Source organism: Macaca fascicularis, chromosome 7 (assembly GCF_037993035.2).
Source record: "Macaca fascicularis isolate 582-1 chromosome 7, T2T-MFA8v1.1".
Lineage (NCBI taxonomy): Eukaryota > Metazoa > Chordata > Mammalia > Primates > Cercopithecidae > Macaca > Macaca fascicularis.
The window spans coordinates 53,995,235-54,019,809 of NC_088381.1; the positions used below are offsets into that span (position 1 = coordinate 53,995,235).

General features: G+C 37.4%; 1 protein-coding gene across 24 annotated transcripts in view; it reads right to left on the reverse strand.

Moving 5' to 3' along the window:
- Window positions 1–24,575, reverse strand: part of SCAPER (S-phase cyclin A associated protein in the ER) — a 557,109-nt gene that overhangs the window by 354,081 nt on the left and 178,453 nt on the right. For all 24 annotated transcript variants that reach the window (XM_005560160.5, XM_065548231.2, XM_073996464.1 and 21 more), the window contains 2 exons: window positions 23,520–23,675; window positions 18,415–18,557 (listed from right to left, as the gene is read on the reverse strand). In XM_005560160.5, coding sequence (XP_005560217.3) covers window positions 18,415–18,557; window positions 23,520–23,675 — 299 coding nt within the window. The remainder of the gene's footprint in view (window positions 1–18,414; window positions 18,558–23,519; window positions 23,676–24,575) is intronic.

Sequence of the window (24,575 nt, forward strand, 5' to 3'; positions counted from 1 at the left end):
ACTACCCAAACTAATACAGACAGTCCCCAACTTATAATCATTCAATTTACAGCTTTTTGACTTTATGATGAGTTTATAAGGACTTAACTCCATCATAAGTTGAGGAACATCTGTAAGCAAGTTTAACAAGGTCATAAAAAACACAGTTGTAGAATGAAATAAATTAAAATCTACTGTATTTCCATATACTAGCAACAAAAATCCAAAAATGAACCAAAGAAAACAATTCCATTTACAGCAGCTTTAAAGAGTACTTAGGAATAAATTTTAAAAAGAATTGCAAGACCTATATGCAAAAAACTACAAAACCTTGTTGTCAGAAATTAAAGGAGATCTAAACAGAGAGAAACATCACATTCATGGACTGTAATATACAATAATGTAAAGATGTCAATCTCCCTAAACTGACCTATAGATTCAATACACTTCCTATCAGAATCCTGCAAGCTATCTTGCAGAAACTGATAAGCTGAACCTAAAATTTATATGGAAAGGCAACTTTGAAAAAGAACAATGAAGTTGGAGAATTTATACTAATTTCAAAATATGCTATAAAACTGTATAGTTTTATAAGACTAAACTAGGAAGAAGTTGAATCCCTGAATAGACCAATAACAGGCTCTGAAATTGAGGCAATAATTAATAGCCTACCAACCAAAAAAGTCCAGGACCAGACAGATTCATAGCCGAATTCTACTACAGGTACAAAGAGGAGCTGGTACCATTCCTTCTGAAACTATACCAATCAACAGAAAAAGAGGGAATCCTCCCTAACTCATTTTATGAGGCCAGCATCATCCTGATACCAAAGTCAGGCAGAGACACAACAAAAAAAGAGAATTTTAGACCAATCTCGATGAAGAACATTCATGGAAAAATCCTCAATAAAATACTGGCAAACCAAATCCAGCACTACATCAAAAAGCTTATTCACCACGATAAAGTGGGCTTCATCTCTGGGATGCAAGGCTGGTTCAACATACGCAAATCAATAAACGTAATCCAGCATATAAACAGAACCAAAAGATAAAAACCACATGATTATCTCAATAGATGCAGAAAAGGCCTTTGACAAAATTCAACAGCACTTCATGCTAAAAACGCTCAATAAATTCGATACTGATGGAATGTATCTCAAAATAATAAGAGCTATTTATGACAAACTCACAGCCAATATCTCACTGAATGAGTAAAAACTAGAAGCATTCCCTTTGAAAACTGGCACAAGACAGGGATGCCCTCTCTCACCACTCCTATTCAACATAGTGTTGGAAGTTGTGGCCAGGGCAATCAGGCAGGAGAAAGAAATAAAGGGTATTCAATTAGGAAAAGACAAAGTCAAATTATCCCTGTTTGCAGATGACATGATTGTATATTTAGAAAACTCCATCGTCTCAGCCCAAAATCTCCTTAAGCTGATAAGCAACTTCAGCAAAGTCTCAGGATACAAAATCAATGTGTGAAAATCACAAGCATTCCTATACTCCAATAACAGACAAACAGAGTCAAATCATGAGTGAACTCCCATTCACAATTGCTTCAAAGAGAATAAAATACCTAGGAACCCAACTTATAGGGGATGTGAAGGACCTCTTCAAGGAAAACTACAAACCACTGCTCAACAAAATAAAAGAAGACACAAACAAGTGGACAAACATTCCATGCTCATGGATAGGAAGAATCAGTATTGTGAAAATGGACATACTGCCCAAAGTAATTTATAGATTCAATGCCATCCCCATCAAGCTACCAATGACTTTCTTCACAGAATTGGAAAAAACTGCTTTAAAGTTCATATGGAACCAAAACAGAGCCCGCATTGCCAAGACAATCCTAATCGAAAAGAATAAAGCTGGAGGCATCACGCTACCTGACTTCAAACTATACTACATGGCTACAATAACCAAAACAGCATAGTACTGGTACCAAAACAGAGATATTGACCAACGGAACAGAACGGAACCCTTAGAAATAATACCACACATCTACAAACATGTGATCTTTGACAAACCTGACAAAAACAAGAAATGGGGAAAGGATTTCCTATTTAATAAATGGTGCTGGGAAAACTGGCTAGCCATATGTAGAAAGCTGAAACTGGATCCCTTCCTTACACCTTATACAAAAATTAATTCAAGATGGATTAAAGACTTAAACATCAGACCTAAAACCATAAAAACCCTAGAAGAAAACCTAGGTAATACCATTCAGGACACAGGCATGGGCAAGGACTTCATGTCTAAAACACCAAAAGCAACAGCAACAAAAGCCAAATTGAGATGGGATCTAATTAAACTAAAGAGCTTCTGCATAGCAAAAGAAACTACCATCAGACTCAACAGACAACCTACAGAATGGGATACCCGTCGGACAAAGGGCTAATATCCAGAATCTACAAAGAACTCAAATGAATTTACAAGAAAAAATCAAACAACCCCATCGAAAAGTGGGTGAAGGATATGAACAGACACTTCTCAAAAGAAGACATTTATGCAGTGAACAGACACATGAAAAAATGCACATCATCACTGGTCATCAGAGAAATGCACATCAAAACCACAATGAGATATCATCTCACACCAGTTAGAATGGCAATCATTAAAAAGTCAGGAAACAACAGGTGCTGGAGAGGATGTGGAGAAATAGGAACACTTTTACACTGTTGGTGGGACTGTAAACTAGTTCAACCATTGTGGAAGACAGTGTGGCGATTCCTCAAGGATCTAGAACTAGAAATACCATTTGAACCAGCAATCCCATTACTGGATATATACCCAAGGGGTTATAAGTCATGCTACTATAAAGACATATGCACATGTATGTTTATTCCGGCACTATTCACAATAGCAAAGACTTGGAACCAACCTAAATATCCATCAATGATAGACTGGATTAAGAAAATGTGGCACATATACACCATGGAATACTACACAGTCATAAAAAAGGATGAGTTCATATCCTTTGTAGGGACATGGATTCAGCTGGAAACAATCATTCTGAGCAAACTACCACAAGGACAGAAAACCAAACACCGCATGTTCTCACTCATAGCTGGGAACTGAACAATGAGAACACTTGGACACAGGGTGAGGAACATCACACACCGGGGCCTGTCATGGGGTAGAGGGAGGGGGGAGAGATAGCATTAGGAGATACACCTAATGTAAATGACCAGTTAATGGGTGCAGCACACCAACATGGCACGTGTGTGTGTGTAACAAACCTGCACATTGTGCACATGTACCCTAGAAAAAAAATTTAAAAAAAGAAAAATCAATCAACTAATTACCATATTAACAGATTAAAGGAGAAATTTTATAGAATTATTTCCATATTTTAAAAAAAACACCAAAGCACTTGAAAAACTCAACATCCACCCAGTAGCATAACATCCCCCAGCTGAACTGCTGCTATACCCTACCACATAGGGCCAAGTTACTGCAGAAGTGTTGAATTCTAGATGCTAGTGCACCTTCCCCTTAAAACTGAACTGAAGTGGGTTCCCACTAATTGGAGAACTCACGCCTCTAGCACACAGAAACAGCTGACATCTCCCCCAGCCCACATACACTGCCGCCCACCCCCCCCCCCCCACCCCCGCCAATACCACTGGTGAGACATCACCTCACACTTCCAGGAGCTTTGAGCCTCTGGCATACCAAAGTAGTTGCACCCCCAGCACCACAGCTGATGCAGTACCCCCACCCCCCACCCCAGGGATCCAAAGACTCTACTGACCCAAGTAGTTATGCCTTCTGGGGCTGACCAGATATGGCAACTTGACTTCCAGGGATTCAGAACCACGACTGAGCTGTGTTCTAGGCCAAAGAGACACAGTGCCCCATCTACCGAAAACTGGACGAGTCCCCCTACATTCCAATCTGCTGAGGCACCCTACCTCTCCAAGGAGTGGTCATTGCTGCATTGTTTCCTACCCCAAAGGGCCCAAGATACAGCTGTATCTTGCCATTCCTGGGTCCTTGTTGCCACTGGACCCAGCCTCATAGAGCCTAGGCTATTATATCAAGCCAGGGTCCCAAGTGACCACTGTATACCATGCTCCTCATCACCCAGAGCCTGAGCTACCATGTTACACAGTTGGTTCTGGATCCCAAATGGTGACTCTTCACTGCTCCCCAGGGATTGAGTCTCCAGATACACCTTCTTCCCCAGAATCATGCCAGTGTCCCCTCCAAGGTCAGAAGCATGGCAACATCCCAGCCCCCTGGGCCCAAGCTGCTGGGGTATGCCCCACAGCAACAAACCCTGTGTAGTGGGAGAACTGAATCCACTCATGCCTTGGAGAGAGAACCTATGCCTGAAGTCCCAGGTGCTCCAGTAGTTTCACAGGACCCTAAGCCCAGGAATTTGGCTCCACAGCTGCTCTGAGCCCCTGTGCCCTGCAACCCAGTGCTGCTGTGGCTGCCTGTGTGCAATGTCAGACCTGTTACCAAAAGAGATCCCCTCAATGAAGATTCCCTACTTTGGGGAAAACAAGAACAGGAAGACCCCTACAACCTTTGCCCTAATAACCTCAGCAGCCACCATCACTGATACAGACTCCTACAGTTTAGACCACTGAGGCACTCACAGTGTGCACTGACATTGATCACAACTAAGAAGCTACATGACAACTACACCACTGCACCCACACAGAAGCAGAGCCACTGTGTCCTATACCCAAGCAGTATTCCCAGGCCCATCTTCAGGTGAAAGTCTTCCCCTTCCCACTCTGTAAAGTTGGAAAGATATGACTGCACTATCAGATGTACAAACAAGGCAGGGTCATAAGAAACATGAAAAGGCAAGGAAATATGAAACCACTAAAAAGAACACAGTAACTCTCCAGTAACTGACCCCAAAGAAACAGAAATCTACAAATTCTCTAAAAAGTAATTCAAAATAATGAACTAAGGAAACTCAGTGAAACATAAGAGAATAAAAACAGACCATTCGATGAAACTAGAAAACTAAACCATGATCTGAATGAGAAATTCAATAAAAGAGATACTTTTAAAAATCTAAATAAAAATCTTAGAACTGAAGAATTCAATGAAATAAAAAAATACCACAGAGGGTTCAACAGCAGACTAGATCAAGCCTGAAGGCTTCTGAACTGACTCAGAAGAGAAGAAAAAGGAAAAAGAATGAAGAGAGCCTATGGGATACCACTAAGCAAACAAATATTCACATTGTAGGAATTCCAAAGAGGGAAAAAACAGAAAAGGCTTATATAAATAAAATAATTGGTAAAAAAAACTTCCTAAATCTTGGGACTTAGGAAGAGACAGATATTTACATACAAGTCAATGAAGCTCAAAGATCCTCAGATAAACTTTAGAAGGTTCTCTCCAAGGTACATTATAATCAAACTGTCAAAACTGAAAAGACAATGAAATAATTTTAAAAATAGCAAGAAAAAACTATCAAGTCACATATAAGGGGATGTCCATCAGAGTATCATTGAACTTTTCTGTAGAAACCTTGCAAGCCTGGGGAATGGGATGACATATTCAAGATGATGAAAGGGGGAAAAAAATCTGCCGGCTAAGAATACAATACCAAGGAAAACTATCCTTCAGAAATGAAGGAGAAATAAAGTCTTCCCCAGACAAATAAAGTTGAAGTAATTCACTGACACTAGACCTGTGTTACAAGAAATGCTTATTCAAGCAGAAAGAAAATTATAATAATTACCACCATGAATACATGTAAAGTATAAAACTCACTGGTAGACATAAATACTTAGTCAAATCAGAATACTTTGAAACTGTAAGTGTGGTATGTAAGCCACACATATCTCTATTATGAAGGTTAAAAGTCAAAATAGTCAAAAGTAACAAAAACTACAATAAGTTTTTAAGGAATACATAATATAAAAAGGCAACTATTGTGACATCAAAAACATGACTTTTGGGGTGGACAGTAAAAGTCTAGTTTTTGTATGTGCCAGAAATTAACTTAAAACAGTTGATAACAGTTATCAACTTAAAACAGTTGATAACAACTTAACAGTTGTTAAGTATAACAGTATAAGATGTTTTGTATAAGCTCATAGTAACCACAAAACAAGAAACTATAGCAAATATACAAATAATAAAGAGATCATTATTTAATGATAAAGGGGTCAGTTCATCAATGGGAAGTAACAATTGTAAATTTACATGCACCTAACATTGGAGCACTAAAACTATAAAGCAAATATTAACGAACATGAAGGGAAAAATAGATAGCAATATAATAATAGTAGGGGACTTCAATACCCCACTGTCAACAATAGATAAACTAGAGAGAAAATAAATACTAGACTTAATTGTACTTTGACCAAATGGACCTCATATACACAGGTAGAACATCCCATCAAAAGCAATACATTTTTTTCTAGTCCACATAAATCATTATCCAGGATAGACCATATGTTAAACCACAAAACAAGTCATCTTAACAAATTAAAGAAGATTCAAATTGTATCTATTGTTGTTTCAAATCACCATGATATAAAACTAGAAATCAATAAAAGAAGGAATCCTGAAAATTTCATAAATACATGGCTATTAAATAACATGCTCCTGAATAAGTCATGAGTTAAAGAAGAAATCAAAAGGGAAATTAAAAAATATCTTGGGACAAACAACAATAGAAACACAACATAGCAAAATCTATGGGTTGCAGCAAAAGCAGTTCTAAGAGGGAAGTTTATAGCTTCTGCATAACAAAGAAAAAAAATCAATAAAACATTAGCCTAAGGACTGGGGAAAATCTGTACAGCCCATATATCTAATAAAGAGTTAATATCCAAAATATATAAAGAACTAGGCCAGGCATAGTGGCTCATGCCTGTAATCCCAGCACTTTGGAAGGCAAAAGTGGGCGGATCACTTAAGGCCAGGGGTTCGAAAATCAGACAGGCATGATGGCACACACCTATAATCCCAGCTACTCAGGTGGCTGAAGCACAAGAATCACTGGAACCCAGGAAGTGGAGGTTGCAGTGAGCCAAAATCATGCCACTTCACTCCAGCCTGGACAAGAGAACAAGATTCTGCCTCAAAAAGAAAAAAAGCAAGGTAAAAACAAAACAAAAAACAAACAAACAAAAAAAACAAAACCAAGCAAAAAAGATATTAAAAAAAACCTCATAAACTCAATAGTAGAAAAACAAACTGATTTTAAAATGGGCAAAGAATCTGCCTAGACATTTCTCCAAAGAAGTCATAAAAAGAGTCAGTAGATATATAGAAAGGTGTTGAACATCATTAATCATCAAGGAAATGAACATTAAAACCATTATGAAATACCAACTCACAACCATTAGATGACTATTATCAAAAGGTCAAAAAACAAATGTTGGTGAGGGTATGGAGAAAAGGGAACCCTTTTACACTGTTGGTGAGAGTGTGGCTTGGTAGAGCCATCTGGAAAACAGTGTAGAGGTTTCTAAAGAAATAGAACTACCATATGACCAGCTGATTCCTCTTCTGACAATACACCCAAAGGAAATGAAATCACCACTATATAAAGATATTTGCACTTCCATGTTTCCTACGGCATTATTCACAGTAGCCAAGATATGAAAGCAAACTAAGTGTCCATCAAAGAAACAATGATAAAGAAATTGTAGTATATATATCATTTAGCCCTAAAAGTAACAAGGCATTGCCATTTGCCACAACATGGATGAGCCTAGAGAACATTATCCTAAGTAAAATGAGCCAGACACAGAAAGAAAAATATTGCATGATCTCACTTATATGTGAAATCTTTTTAAAAATTCAATTATACAGAGATAGAAGCCAAGATATTGGTTATCAGGGGTGTGCATAAGAGGGAGAGGGCAGAAACAGGGAGATGCAGATCAGAGGATACAAAACTGCAGATATGTAAGATGAACAAGTCTAGAGATCTAATGTACAACAAGAGGGCTACAGGTAATAAAACTGTACAGTATTGGGATTTGTGATGAATGAGATTTTAGTTGCCCTTGCCACTAAAACAAATAAAATGGGTAACTATCTGAGAAGATAGATATGTTAGTCTGCTTCACTATAGTAACCCTTTTACAATCAATATGTATTCTACAACAACATGATGTGTACCTTAAATAAACAACAAATAAAAACTATTTTTTAAAAAACCTAAGGCAGATATCCTTAATAGTTGTGGAAAGCATTCCTTATAAATAAGATGCACACTAACAAAACAAAAGGCATAGAGATGAGGAAGAAAACCCAAACTATATATTGGTAGATGATATGTTTACTTATATAGAAAATGCTAAAAAAAAATCTAAGATTAATTATTAGAATGGTTAACAGAACTTATCGAGATTGCTGGAAACAAAATTAATGGTATTTCTAAACACCAGCAACATACAAATTTAAAAAACACTTAAAGAGATTTTATTTATAATTGTGTAACCAGATAAAACAATAACTAAAAAAATCATAAAATGTGTACAAAAAATAAAATAGGAATAAACAGAACAAGGATGAGAAAAACAGATGCAATGAAAACTACAAAACATTGTTGAAAGGAACTGAAGACACAAATAAATGGAAAGACATCATGTGTTCATGGACTGCAAAACTCACCACTGTTAAGATGTCCATATTGGCTGCCTCATCCTTTACAAGCAGCCCACCCTGAATTCTCTCTCTTAGTGTATACGTTTACAAAAAAAAAAGCCATACTTCCCAAAGCAATCTATAGATTCAATGCAATCCCTATCAAAATCCCAATGACTTATTTTTTACAAAAATTAAAAAATTCACATGAATCTCAAAGGATCCTCAAACCAAAACAATCTTGAAAAGAAAAAAGAGGCTCACATTTTCTGATTTCAAAATATGCTACAAAACTATAGTAATCAAAACAGTATGGGCTAGCATAAAGACAGACATGTACAGTCCAATGAAACAGAACAGAGAGCCAAGAAAGAGAGCCATCATATGTAAGTCAAATAATTTCGACAAGGATGATAAAAGCATTCAATAGAGAAAGGACAGTCTTTTCAACAAGAGGTGATGGGAAAACTGAATATGTGCAAAAGAATGAAGTTGAATCCTTACCTTACACCATATACAAAAATTAACTAAAACTGTATCCAAGATCTAAACATAAGACCTAAAACTATAAAAATGTTACAAGAAAATCCAAGGAGAAAACTTCACAACATTGGATTTGGCTATGATTTCTTGAATATGACAACAAAAGTAAAGCCAACAACAATAAAAATAGACAAACTGAACTACATCCAAATTTAAAACTCCTGTGCTTCAATAGACATTATCAACAAAATGAAAAGTCAACCTACAGAATGGGAGAAAGTATCAGTAAATTGTATCTTTGATAAAGGGTAAATGTCCAGAATACATTAAAAAAAAAAAACAAAAAAAACTCTATAACCCAACAAGAAAATAATCAGATTAAAAAAATAGGCAAAGGACCTAAGTGGTAACCTCTCCCCAACAATATAAAGAAATGGTCAATAAGCACATGAAAAGATGCTAAAGGTCATTAATCACTAGGGAAATGCAAATCAAAACCAGAATGAGACACCACTTCACACTCTTCAAAAAGGCTATTTTTAAAAAAACAAAATAACAAGCATTGGTGAGGATGTGGAACCCTTGTGCAATGCTGGTAAGAACATAAAAATGGTACACCAGCTATGAAAAACAGTAGGGTTCTCCTCAAATAAAATAAAATAAAATGAAATTAGTATATGATCCACCCACTTCACTTTTGGAATTAAAAAGCAGAGACTAAAACATGCATTTGTAACACCTGTGTTTATAACAGCATTATTCACAATAGTCAAAAGGTAGAAGCAACTCAAGTGTCTTTCAACAAAGAAACGAATAAATATAATGTGGTATTATACATACAATGAAATACTATTGAGTCTTTTTTTTTTTTAATTATACTTCAAGTTCTAGGGTACATGTGGATAACGTGCAGGTTTGTTACATATGTATACTTGTGCCATGTTGGTGTGCTGCACCTATCAACTCGTCAGCACCCATCAACTCGTCAACAACCATCAACTCGTCATTTACATCAGGTATAACTCCCAATGCAACCCCTCCCCCCTCCCTCCTCCCCCTCTCCCCTTCCCCCCTCCCCGTGATAGGCCCCGGTGTGTGATGTTCCCCTTCCCCAGTCCAAGTGATCTCATTGTTCAGTTCCCACCTATGAGTGAGAACATGCGGTGTTTGGTTTTCGGTTCTTGCAATAGTTTGCTGAGAATGATGGTTTCCAGCTGGATCCATGTCCCTACAAAGGACACAAGCTCATTCTTTTTTATGGCTGCATAGTATTCCATGGTGTATATGTGCCACATTTTCTTAATCCAGTCTGTCACTGATGGACATTTGGGTTGATTCCAAGTCTTGGCTATTGTGAATAGTGCCGCAATAAACATATGTGTGCATGTGTCTTTATAGCAGCATGATTTATAATCTTTTGGGTATATACCCAGTAATGGGATGGCTGGGTCATATGGTACATCTAGTTCTAGATCCTTAAGGAATCGCCATACTGTTTTCCATAATGGTTGAACTAGTTTACAATCCCACCAACAGTGTAAAAGTGTTCCTATTTCTCCACATCCTCTCCAGCACCTGTTGTTTCCTGACTTTTTAATGATCGCCATTCTAACTGGTGTGAGATGGTATCTCATTGTGGTTTTGATTTGCATTTCTCTGATGGCCAGTGATGATGAGCATTTTTTCATGTGTCTGTTGGCTGTATGAATGTCTTCTTTTGAGAAGTGTCTGTTCATATCCTTTGCCCACTTTTCGATGGGGTTGTTTGTTTTTTTCTTGTAAATTTGTTTGAGTTCTTTGTAGGTTCTGGATATTAGCCCTTTGTCAGATGCGCAGATTGCAAAAATTTTCTCCCATTCAGTAGGTTGCCTGTTCACTCTGATGGTAGTTTCTTTTGCTGTGCAGAAGCTCTTTAGTTTAATGAGATCCCATTTGTCAATTTTGGCTTTTGTTGCCGTTACTTTTGGTGTTTTAGACATGAAGTCCTTGCCCATGCCTATGTCCTGAATGGTATTACCTAGGTTTTCTTCTAGGGTTTTTATGGTAATAGGTCTAACATTTAAGTCTCTAATCCATCTTGAATTAATTTTCGTATAAGGAGTAAGGAAAGGATCCAGTTTCAGCTTTCTCCTTATGGCTAGCCAATTTTCCCAGCACCATTTATTAAATAGGGAATCCTTTCCCCATTTCTTGTTTTTCTGAGGTTTGTCAAAGATCAGATGGCTATAGATGTGTGGTATTATTCCTGAGGACTCTGTTCTGTTCCATTGGTCTATATCTCTGTTTTGGTACCAGTACCATGCTGTTTTGGTTACTGTAGCCTTGTAGTATAGTTTGAAGTCGGGTAGTGTGATGCCTCCAGCTTTGTTCTTTTGACTTAGGATTATCTTGGCAATGTGGGCTCTGTTTTGGTTCCATATGAACTTTAAAGCAGTTTTTTCCAATTCTGTGAAGAAAGTCATTGGTAGCTTGATGGGGATGGCATTGAATCTATAAATTACCTTGGGCAGTATGGCCATTTTCACGATACTGATTCTTCCTATCCATGAGCATGGTATTTTCTTCCATTTGTTTGTGTCCTCTTTTATTTCACTGAGCAGTGGCTTGTAGTTCTCCTTGAAGAGGTCCTTTACATCCCTAGTAAGTAGGATTACTAGGTATTTCATTCTCTTTGAAGCAATTGTGAATGGAAGTTCATTCCTGATTTGGCTCTCTGTTTGTCTGTTACTGGTGTATAAGAATGCTTGTAATTTTTGCACATTAATTTTGTATCCTGAGACTTTGCTGAAGTTGCTTATCAGCTTAAGGAGATTTTGGGCTGAGACAATGGGGTTTTCTAAATATACAATCATGTCATCTGCAAACAGGGACAATTTGACTTCTTCTTTTCCTAACTGAATACCCTTGATTTCTTTCTCTTGCCTGATTTCCCTAGCCAGAACTTCCAACACTATGTTGAATAGGAGTGGTGAGAGAGGGCATCCCTGTCTTGTACCAGTTTTCAAAGGGAATGCTTCCAGTTTTTGCCCATTCAGTATGGTATCGGCTGTGGGTTTGTCATAAATAGCTCTTATTATTTTGAGATACGTTCCATCAATACCGAATTTATTGAGCGTTTTTAGCATGAAGTGCTGTTGAATTTTGTCAAAGGCCTTTTCTGCATCTATTGAGATAATCATGTGGTTTTTGTCTTTGGTTCTGTTTATATGCTGGATTATGTTTATTGACTTGCGTATGTTGAACCAGCCTTGCATCCCAGGGATGAAGCCCACTTGATCATGGTAGATAAGCTTTTTGATGTGCTGCTGGATCCGGTTTGCCAGTATTTTATTGAGGATTTTTGCATCGATGTTCATCAGGAATATTGGTCTAAAATTCTCTTTTTTTGTTGTGTCTCTGCCAGGCTTTGGTATCCGGATGATGTTGGCCTCATAAAATGAGTTAGGGAGGATTCCCTCTTTTTCTATTGATTGGAATAGTTTCAGAAGGAATGGTACCAGCTCCTCCTTGTACCTCTGGTAGAATTCAGCTGTGAATCCATCTGGTCCTGGACTTTTTTTGGTTGGTAGGCTATTAATTATTGCCTCAATTTCAGAGCCTGCTATTGGTCTATTCAGGGATTCAGCTTCTTCCTGGTTTAGTCTTGGGAGAGTGTAAGCGTCCAGGAAATTATCCATTTCTTCTAGATTTTCTAGTTTATTTGTGTAGAGGTGTTTATAGTATTCTGATGGTAGTTTGTATTTCTGTGGAGTCGGTGGTGATAACCCCTTTATCATTTTTTATTGCATCTATTTGATTCTTCTCTCTTTTCTTCTTTATTAGTCTTGCTAGTGGTCTATCAATTTTGTTGATCTTTTCAAAAAACCAACTCCTGGATTCATTGATTTTTTGGAGGATTTTTTGTGTCTCTATCTCCTTCAGTTCTGCTCTGATCTTAAGTTATTTCTTGCCTTCTGCTAGCTTTTGAATGTATTTGCTCTTGCTTCTCTAGTTCTTTTAATTGTAATGTTAGAGTGTCAATTTTAGATCTTTCCAGCTTTCTCTTGTGGGCATTTAGTGCTATAAATTTCCCTCTACACACTGCTTTAAATGTGTCCCAGAGATTCTGGTATGTTGTATCTTTGTTCTCATTGGTTTCAAAGAACATCTTTATTTCTGCCTTCATTTCGTTATGTACCCAGTAGTCATTCAGGAGCAGGTTGTTCAGTTTCCATGTAGTTGAGCGGTTTTGATTGAGTTTCTTAGTCCTGAGTTCTAGTTTGATTGCACTGTGGTCTGGGAGACAGTTTGTTATAATTTCTGTTCTTGTACATTTGCTGAGGAGTGCTTTACTTCCAATTATGTGGTCAATTTTGGAATAAGTGTGATGTGGTGCTGAGTAAAATGTATATTCTGTTGATTTGGGGTGGAGAGTTCTATAGATGTCTATTAGGTCTGCTTGCTGCAGAGATGAGTTCAATTCCTGGATATCCTTGTTAACTTTCTGTCTCGTTGATCTGTCTAATGTTGACAGTGGGGTGTTGAAGTCTCCCATTATTATTGTATGGGAGTCTAAGTCTCTTTGTAAGTCTTTAAGGACTTGCTTTATGAATCTGGGTGCTCCTGTATTGGGTGCATATATATTTAGGATAGTTAGCTCTTCTTGTTGAATTGATCCCTTTACCATTATGTAATGGCCTTCTTTGTCTCTTTTGATCTTTGGTTTAAAGTCTGTTTTATCAGAGACTAGTATTGCAACCCCCGCTTTTTTTTGTTCTCCATTTGCTTGGTAGACCTTCCTCCATCACTTTATTTTGAGCCTATGTATGTCTCTGCATGTCAGATGGGTCTCCTGAATACAGCAACCTGATGGGTCTTGACTCTTTATCCAGTTTGCCAGTCTGCGTCTTTTAATTGGAGCATTTAGTCCATTTACATTTAAGGTTAAGATTGTTATGTGTGAACTTGATCCTGCCATTATGATATTAACTGGTTATTTTGCTCGTTAGTTGATGCAGTTTCTTCCTAGCCTCGATGATCTTTACATTTTGGCATGTTTTTGCAATGGCTGGTACCGGTTCTTCCTTTCCATGTTTAGTGCTTCCTTCAGGGTCTCTTGTAAGGCAGGCCTGGTGGTGACAAAATCTCTAAGCATTTGCTTATCTGTAAGGGATTTTATTTCTCCTTCACTTATGAAACTTAGTTTAGCTGGATATGAAATTCTGGGTTTAAAATTCTTTTCTTTTAAGAATGTTGAATATTGGCCCCCACTCTCTTCTGGCTTGGAGAGTTTCTGCCGAGAGATCTGCTGTTAGTCTGATGGGCTTCCCTTTGTGGGTAACCCGACCTTTCTCTCTGGCTGCCCTTAAGATTTTTTCCTTCATTTCAACTTTGGTGAATCTGGCAATTATGTGTCTTGGAGTTGCTCTTCTCGAGGAGTATCTTTGTGGCGTTCTCTGTATTTCCTGGATTTGAATGTTGGCCTGCCCTACTAGGTTGGGGAAGTTCTCCTGGATGATATCCTGAAGAGTGTTTTCCAACTTGGTTCCATTTTCCCCCTCACTTTCAGGCACCCCAATCAGACGTAGATTTGGTCTTTTTACATAATCCCATACTTCTTGCAGGCTTTGTTGATTTCTTTTTCTTCTTTTTTCTTTAGGTTTCTCTTCTTGCTTCATTTCATTCATTTGATCCTCAATCGCTGATACTCTTTCTTCCAGTTGATCGAGTCGGTTACTGAAGCTTGTGCATTTGTCACGTATTTCTCGTGTCATGGTTTTCATCTCTGTCCTTTCGTTTATGGCCTTCTCTGCATTAATTATTCTGGTTATCAATTCTTCCACTCTTTTTTCAAGATTTTTAGTTATTTTGCGCTGGGTGCGTAATTCCTCCTTTAGCGCTGAGAAGTTTGATGGACTGGAGCCTTCTTTCATCTAGTCAAAGTCATTCTCCATCCAGCTTTGATTCGTTGCTGGCAATGAGCTGCGTTCCTTTGCAGGGGGAGATGCGCTCTTATTTTTTGAATTTCCAACTTTTCTGCCCTGCTTTTTCCCCATCTTTGTGGTTTTATCTGCCTCTGGTCTTTGATGATGGTGACGTACTAATGGGGTTTTGGTGTGGGTGTCCTTCCTGTTTGTTAGTTTTCCTTCTAACAGTCAGGACCCTCAGCTGTCGGTCTGTTGGAGATTGCTTGAGGTCCACTCCACACCCTGTTTGCCTGGGTATCAGCAGCAGAGGCTGCAGAAGATAGAATACTGCTGAACAGCGAGTATACCTGTCTGATTCTTGCTATGGAAGCTTCCTCTCAGGGGTGTACTCCACCGTGTGAGGTGTGGGTTGTCGGTCTGCCCCTAGTGGGGGATGTCTCCCAGTTAGGCTACTCAGGGGTCAGGGACCCACTTGAGCAGGGAGTCTGTCCGTTCTCAGATCTCAACCTCCGTGTTGGGAGATCCACTGCTCACTTCAAAGCTGTCAGACAGAGTCGTTTGCGTCTGCAGAGGTTTCAGCTGCTTTTTGTTGTTGTTGTTCCACTGCTCACTTCAAGGCTGTCAGACAGAGTCGTTTGCGTCTGCAGAGGTTTCATCTGCTTTTTGTTGTTGTTGTTGTTGTTGTTTAGCTGTGCCCTGTCCCCAGAGGTGGAGTCTACAGAGACAGGCAGGACTCCTTGAGCTGCTGTGAGCTCCACCCAGTTGGAGCTTCCCAGCCGCTTTGTTTATCTACTTAAGCCTCAGCAATGGTGGGCGCCCCTCCCCCAGCCTCACTGCTGCCTTGCCCCGAGATCGCAGACTGCTGTGCGTGGGACCCTCCCGGCCAGGTGTGGGATATAGTCTCCTGGTGTGCCCGTTTGCTAAGATCTTTGGTAGAGCGCATTATTGGGGTGGGAGTTACCCGATTTTCCAGGTGTTGTGTGTCTCAGTTCCCCTGGCTAGGAAAAGGGATTCCCTTCCCCCTCGTGCTTCCCAGGTGAGGCGATGCTCTCACCTGTGTCAGCTCTCGCTGGTCCGGCTGCAGCAGCTGACCAGCCCTGATTGTCAGGCACTCCCTAGTGAGATAAACCCAGTACCTCAGTTGAAAATGCAGAAATCACCTGTCTTCTGTGTGGCTTGCGCTGGGAGTTGGAGACTGGAGCTGTTCCTATTCGGCCATCTTGCTCCGCCCCCCATGCCCATTCTTTTCAGTCTTAAAAAGGAAGAAAATCCTGACACATGCTACAACATGGATGAAACTTGAAGACATTAGGATAAGTCACTAAAGGACAAATGCTGTACGATTCCACTTATATAAGATCCCTAAAGCAGTCAAATTCATAGAAACATAAAGTAGCATGACGATTGTCAGAGGCAAATGGGAGTGTGGGGGTGCGGAATGGAGAGAATGGGGAGTTATTACTTATTAGATACAGCATTTCAGTCTCGGAAACTGAAAAAAATTTCTGGGTACAGATGGTAGTAATAGTTTCACAAAAATGTCTATGTACTTAATGCCACTGAACTGTAAACTTAAAAGTGATTAAAATTATAAATTCCATGTTATTTATATTTTTTGCCACAATAAAAAAGTACACAAAAATCCTTTATAGAAAAAAAATTATATACCTGATATAAAGATGTTTTGAAACACCTAAATCAGTAGAAAAACATTTAGTAGCATGCTCATAAATTAAAATATTCACCATAAAACTATCAATCTTAACACCTGAATTTAGAGACTCAATGCAATTCCAATCAAAATTTTATAGTTTCTTTTTAAATATAGAACTGAGCAAGCTGATTCTAAAACTAACACAGATGTGAAATAGGGCCAAGACAGTCCTAATAAAAAATAAGGTGAAGGATAGTTCAGACACCAACAATTATTATAAAGCTTTGATAACTAAGGCAGATGACAAAAAAAGTGATCACTGGACCAGAACATAAGAGTCCACAAGCAGACCCACACATATATAAAAACTTGGCTTATGTTAGAAAGCCTTGCAGATCAGTAGGAAAAAAATGCATTTTTCAATAAAGCATGTTAGAATAATTAGGTATCCACATGGAGAAAATGAAGTAAGACTCCTACCTCAAAATACACAATAAAATCAATTGCAGATAGATAAAGACCATTAAAGATAAAACTATAAAATTTTGAAGAATGTCTTATGACTTAGGATAGAAAACGGTTTCATAAATAAGACCGAAAGGCATAAATTAGTTTGTTCAGTTCTACTACACTGCAGTCAAGAGTTACATTAATCAAAAGACATCACTAAAAAGAAAAAAGGTAAAACACAACCTATAGGTATATTTGCAATATATGTAACTGACAAAGACTTAGTATCTAGTAAAGATAATCCCTAAACATCAATAAGATAAAAAAAAGACCCTAATACAGAAATGAACAAAAATTTGAATAAGCACTTTGCATTAAAAAACCCCGAATAGCTCATAAACATGTGAGAAGTTGCTCAGCCTAATTATTAATCAGGGACAAGTAGAAAAGTAAATTAAAACCACAAAGAGCTATCTTTTCACACCTACCAACTTCGCTATAATTTAGCTCAAGCCTGTAATCCCAGCACTTTGGGAGGCCGAGACGGGCGGATCACAAGGTCAGGAGATCGAGACCAGCCTGGCTAAATACGGTGAAACCCCGTCTCTACTAAAAAATACAAAAAACTAGCCGGGTGAGGTGGCGGGCGCCTGTAGTCCCAGCTACTCGGGAGGCTGAGGCAGGAGAATGGCATAGACCCGGGAGGCAGAGCTTGCAGTGAGCTGAGATGCGGCCACTGCACTCCAGCCTGGGCAACAGAGCGAGACTCCGTCTCAAAAAAAAAAAAAAAGTCACAAAATATCATGTCAGTAAGGTTCACACCAATAAAAGGGACTTAGGCTTGGCCAATTACATGTTTTTTCCTGTGTCTTTAAATCTTACACAAGTGATTAAAACTAAGGGATAGTTGAAGGTCATACATTATAATCAGAGTGGCAACATGATTATTGGCAACCAGACTATTTTCATCAAAAAAAAGAAAAAAAATATCCACTGCTGTGGCTCTTGTGATCTAGCCTTTGATGTCTGACAGAACATTTCCAAACCTGGTCCTCTAACCTTCTATTACTTATGCCCTCAGCATCTTCCCCAAAAGTCCCTTTTGCTGAAGCTATCCAGAATCAAATTACATATTTTTTTATCTGAGTGTGGTGGTACACACCTGTAGTCCAAGCTACTCAGGAGGGTGAGATGGGAGGATCACTTGAGTCAGAGAGTTCAAGATCAACCTGCTCAACATCGCAAAACCTCATCTCAAAAAAAAACAAAAAACCCTACATGACAGTAAATGGCTTTAAGACCTCAACTTGAATACTCACTCAGTGCAAAATGTTCATCAAGATAGCAAATGAGGTACCTAGCTCTTTCCCGGGCTGCATCCTCACGGGCTTTTTCCTTTTCTTGCCTCTGTTGTTCAATTCGGGCTTCTTGTTCTTTCCTCTTCATTAACAATTCTTCTACACGGGCCTGCCGTTCTGCCTCTAGAGCTCTCTTGCGTTCCTAATGTTAGAAATATTTTTTCCAATATTAGAGTTATGTGTAAAATAAAAATGATTCAAAGTAATATACCTTTCACCAAACTTACATGTTCAAGCCAAGTAGAAAGATGGGCTTGCCACTAGGTACTCTGCTTCTTAAAGTTTAAACAAATATCCAACAGCAATGATATCTCGTTTCTGAAAGTCATTTACCAGTGTTACACATAATTAAGAAAATAATTGCTTTTTGATGCAAACACTATGTTATATTTGTTTTGTGGGAACTTGTGATGGTTAATACTGAGTGTGAACTTGATTGGATTGAAGGATACAAAGTATTGATTCTGGGTGTGTCTGTGAGAGTGTTGCCAAACGAGATGAACACTTGAGTCAGTGAGCTAGGAAAGGCAGATCCACCCTTAATCTGGGTGGGCACAATCTAATCAGCTGCCAACAAGGCTAGAATATAAAGCAGGCAGAAAAACATGAAAACAGAGACTGGCCTAGCCTACCAGCCTACATCTTTTTCCTGTGCTGGATGCTTCCTGCCCTCAAACATCAGATTCCAAGTTCTTCAGTTTCGGAACTTGGACTGGCTCTCCTTACTCCTCAGTTTGCAGACACTGTCGTGGGACCTTGTGATTGTATGAGTTAATACTTAATAAACTCATATATATATATATGTATACACACACACACATATATATCCTATTAGTTCTATACCTCTAGAGAACTCTAATACAGAACTTAATATGTGTTTTCTGATTAATCACTTCTAAAGCCTTGTGTTAATATATGGCTATAGAAATACCTGAATATGATGAAAAAACCATAGTTAATAGATTTTATTTCTGAACTAAGCTTTCATGACGGAATTAAGACAGCTTGTGAGAAGGAGAAAGAGGTAACATAATAGAGCATAGAGTGTATAAGAGTGGATATTGGGTCAGATTCCCTGGTTTTGTTTCCTTACCCCATTATTCACTAGCACAGGGACTCTGGGCTACTTAGTTACAATCTCTATGCCTTAGTTTTCTAGAAGATAAATAATAATATGCATTTCTTATGATATTATAAAGTACAGATGAGCTAATATATGAAAAGCACTTACCATAGAGCCTGGCATATATAAAATTCTCAATAATTATCATCATTATCATCATCAAGCCAGAAGATAAATCATCAAAACTGGGTAACTTCATGAAATATCTGTCACTAACATGTTCCTCATGTTATTGATATGTTTCTCTGAATCCATACCCATTCTCCAGACAGCACACACAACCTCTCGCTGGCCTCTCCTTTATAATTAATGGAATACATTGATCTAGGCTCTAGTACCTACTACTTACATAATTTTGGGCAAGGTACTTCACCTTAAAGAGCCTCAGTTGATTGTGAGATGTAAATTATTGATTACAGGTAAGTTCTCAGCATAGAGTTTAGCCATAGTAAGGGCTCAGTAAAGGACAGCAGAAAAAAAAAATAACGCAATTTCTGTTCAGGGAACACAGAAGAGAGATCTGAACATTTCCAATAGTTAACTGAGCTCACAATAGTAACTTCATCTCCACAACAAGCTCTATCTGCCCCAGAGAAAGAAAGTCTTTTAAAAATAGCCAAAAGGATCTCTATTTCCTTCTTTTTTTTTGAGGGGGTGGGTAGTATAGGAAGAGGGTAAACTGGAAATTGGAAGGAAATGCCCTGATTTCAGGAGGACATAACAGGCACACTGCAGACTGTTGGAGTCATGCAATTAGATTTTAAAATATATCCTTTACCGTCTGAGCATATTATTCATGAAATAGTTGTAGCTATTTCTCATTACTAATCAAGAATATGTGGAAACTTGTTTGGCCAAAAACTCTTAAGACTAAAAATCAAATCTGGCACAGAAAATTTTCTCCATTAAAAAAAAGTGAACAAAAAAAATTCCTCTTATAGTCCAATTTTTCTGAAGTTTAAAAATTCCATATTATATCTGAAAACACATGCTTCACAACAAAATACAAAGAGCTTAGGCATTAAATACAAAGAATTAAAGCAGAATTTTTCATTTCATATTTTATTAATATAAGACCAAAGGCCTGAGGGAGGCAATTTTTTAAATCCTAAATTGATCTTATAAAACATATATTATGTAAAAATAATTACTTCAGGTATGTGCAATGTAGCCAAGTGTAGACTTGTAAACATAATGTCAACTTGCTGATCATTTTAATGGATATCAGACCAACTCCAACATTGTATGAAAAGAGATAACTGGATGTAAAAAGTTACCTAACCTATTAATTTTCATTTTTAATAACTTGAAAAGAGAATTGGTAGCCATACAGCTAATGAGTAAAATTACTAAAATTCAGTTACCATTTCCCAATCTGAAATTTCAATTCCATAAAGACAGGAAACTTTGTACCCCACAAAACACCTTGCACAAGGTAGGGATTCCTAAATATCTGTTTAATAAATGAAGCATGACTTTATAAAATCACATACATTATGAATCTATATACCCACAAGGAAAGAACTAAAACCTACAGCAAAGGAATTAGAAATATAACTAATTCTTAAGCCTACAGAAGAACCTCTCAGACCCCTACATATCTTAGCCAGGGAGGTGTTTAAGGCAGCCTAAGAAAGGATTCCGTAGCTCCTCTTTATGCCTATAATTAGTAATATACATAACAATAACAGCAACCTGAGAACATATGATGGCAGCACTTGATATTTTACTTACAAGAAATGAGAATCACATTGCCTTTAATAGTCCATGGGAATGTTTCAAGAGTAAAAATTAAATGTATGGAGGGTCTCTGAAATTCTGTATTAGGTTAGGATCTTACTATTATTGTATTTACAGAATACATGGCACTAGTGCCTGTACAGCATGTAATGACTACACATTTTTAAAATTTTAATGTTATATATGTTATCTACCGGTGGATTTTTCTATCTGTCTCAGTATATCTCAAGCATATGTAGACAGGTTTAAAATTTTTCATTGAAATTAAATCCATAGGAAATTTCAGCACTTTTAAAAAAAAAAAAAAAAATTCTGAAGAGCCAAAACAACTCTTAAAGTGTTGGTTGGTGGAGGAAATTCCCTACTAGTTTAGTAAACTGCTTTCCTTGAAGTTTTAATGAATGTTACAAATTGTGAACTGAGAATCAACATTTTTAAATGAAAGATAACTGTTATATTTCAAATCTGCAAAATGCAGAGAAAGGAATCAAAGATGTCTATTTTAAAATATACAATACTACTCATATATTTTCCCCAAAAAAACAGCTAAGAAGTTACCTTTTCCAGAGAACTTTCCCTGATATTCTATTTCCACCAACCGAGCTAATTATTCTCTCCTCTGTAGTACCTTTGTACCTTGTACATACTCTAATTATACTCTTTCAAATTAAACTGTAATTTATTATTTGCTATAAAGGCAAAAATGTCTTATTTATATGTCTGAATTATTAGTTATTAAAGTAACACATAATTTACAAACCATAATTATTTTTATCTGTCTGTATTTGTTTCCCTATAGACATTTATAGCATTTATCCTGTAGAGAAGCAGGATAAATAAACAGGATAAATAATGTTAACGATTCAAATTAAACATTCAAATTTTTTTTATTCATTTAAGAATATAAGTTAATAGATAAATAGCTTATAAATGATAAATACGAAAATTTTTACTGCTTCTTGGAAAGGAAAGGCTAGTTTCTCTAATGGGAGCATTCTGTGTTTTTAAACATGAAGCTAGCTTTGCATTGATTAAAATAGTACATTGGACTCAAATAAAATAGAGATGAGGATGAATATGGGAATACCTGTTAATGCCCACAAATAGCAAAAAGTGATCAATGAACTTAAAAATGTATTAATAATTTACTAAAATCACCGATAACAAGAAGCATGAAACACAACTCGTAATTTTTAAAAATACCTACAAAGCTTTTCATGACCTCCTCCCTAACTCTACATGTACTCCTTCCTCATATCCCCTTGTGCATGAAATGCCCTCCCATACAACTTATCATTTGTATGTTTCATTTTTGAAAACTTAGTAAACATGTCATCTCTACCTGGAAACTTTTCTGGACTTTTTCATGTTCCCTCTGCTCTCTATATAAATAAGGTGTTCTTCTTTGTGCTACTGACAATGCCTTTAGCACAGCATTTTTCCTAATCTTGTTTATGTACATACACGTATCCCCACTGAGAACACAGATGTATACTTTTCATATCTTCGAGCCTAACACATGACTTGCAGTAACTCAATGAAATGATCACTGAAGGAACAAATAAACATTAGTCACAATAAATACAGCATGTGTGAATTTGTATTTAAATATTGCAAAATTTGTTCTCTACATAAAAAAATATGTCAGGCCTTTAAAGACTATGGGCAAGGCATTTTACTGAGGGAGATCTAAAATAGATTATAAACAGCAGGATAGTGTATGCTTTAACCTTTTCCCCATCTTGCAAATGTAGGGTTTGCTGCAGAGGTTAAAATCTAATTATGGTATCTGATGATACTAAAAAATAACAGATGCCCATTATCTTAGGCATAAAAATTAACCTAAATTTGCCTCCTCATAGGCAAAAAAATTGTTTGAGCCTATATATACTGATTCAAAAACAACCTTTGTTTTTATTGTTGGGACAGGACTATATTCCTGCCCAGCCTGATTAGAAAAGAATAGATAGTAATCTGTCCAGAACAGTTTAATCCTTCACCTAGATGAAGTTGACGATTCTATTGCTATGATTACAGTCTACTGATGAAAGAACTGATGACCGTAACTGAAGGATAACACACTATCTTTTAGAAATCAGACTTTATGTTTCTCGAGTGCTATATTGAACCATGCACCTTTGGGAACAAACACTAGATTACTCCATTTTGGGTCCTCAGCAACTAGCTTTAAGTCTAAAATATGACAGATGCTCAATCAATGTTTGCTGAATAAAATCCTACCTGCACAGCTTCATCACGTGCTTGCTTTTCTTCCTGTCTTCTCTGACGCTCTTCCTGTAGCTCATTAAGCCTCTGTTCATATTCCTTCAATTTTGATAAAACATCATGACGTTTATTCTGGGCTTCAAGGGTATTTATAAAGGCAATTTCATTTACCTTTAAAAAACAAAGAAGGTAAGGTTCAGATCAAGTTAACTCTAGGGCACATTACAAAAATAAGAAATCTCACAACAGTCAGGCTGGGCACAGTGGCTCACGCCTGTAATTCCAGCACTTTGGGAGGCCGAGAACGGCAGATCACCTGAGGTCAGGAGTTCAAGACCAGCCTAGCCAATATGGTGAAACCCCATCTCTACTAAAAAAAAGAAATTAGCCGGGCATGGTGGCAGGCACCTGTAATCCCAGCTACTCGAGAGGCAGAGGCAGGAGAACTGCTGGAACCCAGAAGCCAGAGATTGCAGTGAGCCAAGATCGTACCACCGCACTCCAGCCTGGGTGACAGAGCAAGACTCTATATCAAAAAAAAAAAGAAGAAGAAATCTAACAACAGTCTTTATATAATAACTTGAACCAATGGTAAGGCATGGAACAAAAAAATGAGGTACTATGGGTCTTTTCTTTCAATATTTACCTCAAAATGGAAAATAATCCAGTGTGTATAAAAAATCCACAGGCCTTAGAAAGAAGTAATTTAGAGGTCTGCCACTGAAAATATTTTTAAGTGAAGAAACAATTCTAAATTCTTATAGAGACCATCTTACAAAGTTCTACTTAATAACATTGTAATTTGCCACTATACGAATTACACAAACATTGAAATAGGTATGCTCACATTATTCTAATGAGTTTGAGAGGACAAAATGTAAAATAAACAACAAATTACTTTTCTTCAACATATATTGAATGAGTGACAATTAGATACAAGGTACTGAACTATACATTGCATTCTTAACTTCACATATATTGATTCTTAATAGTCAAGTTTTGCTAGAAAGTACAGATATTATGAGTAAAGAAGAGCTAATGATAAAGTTCAAAAATCAGGTAGGATCAACC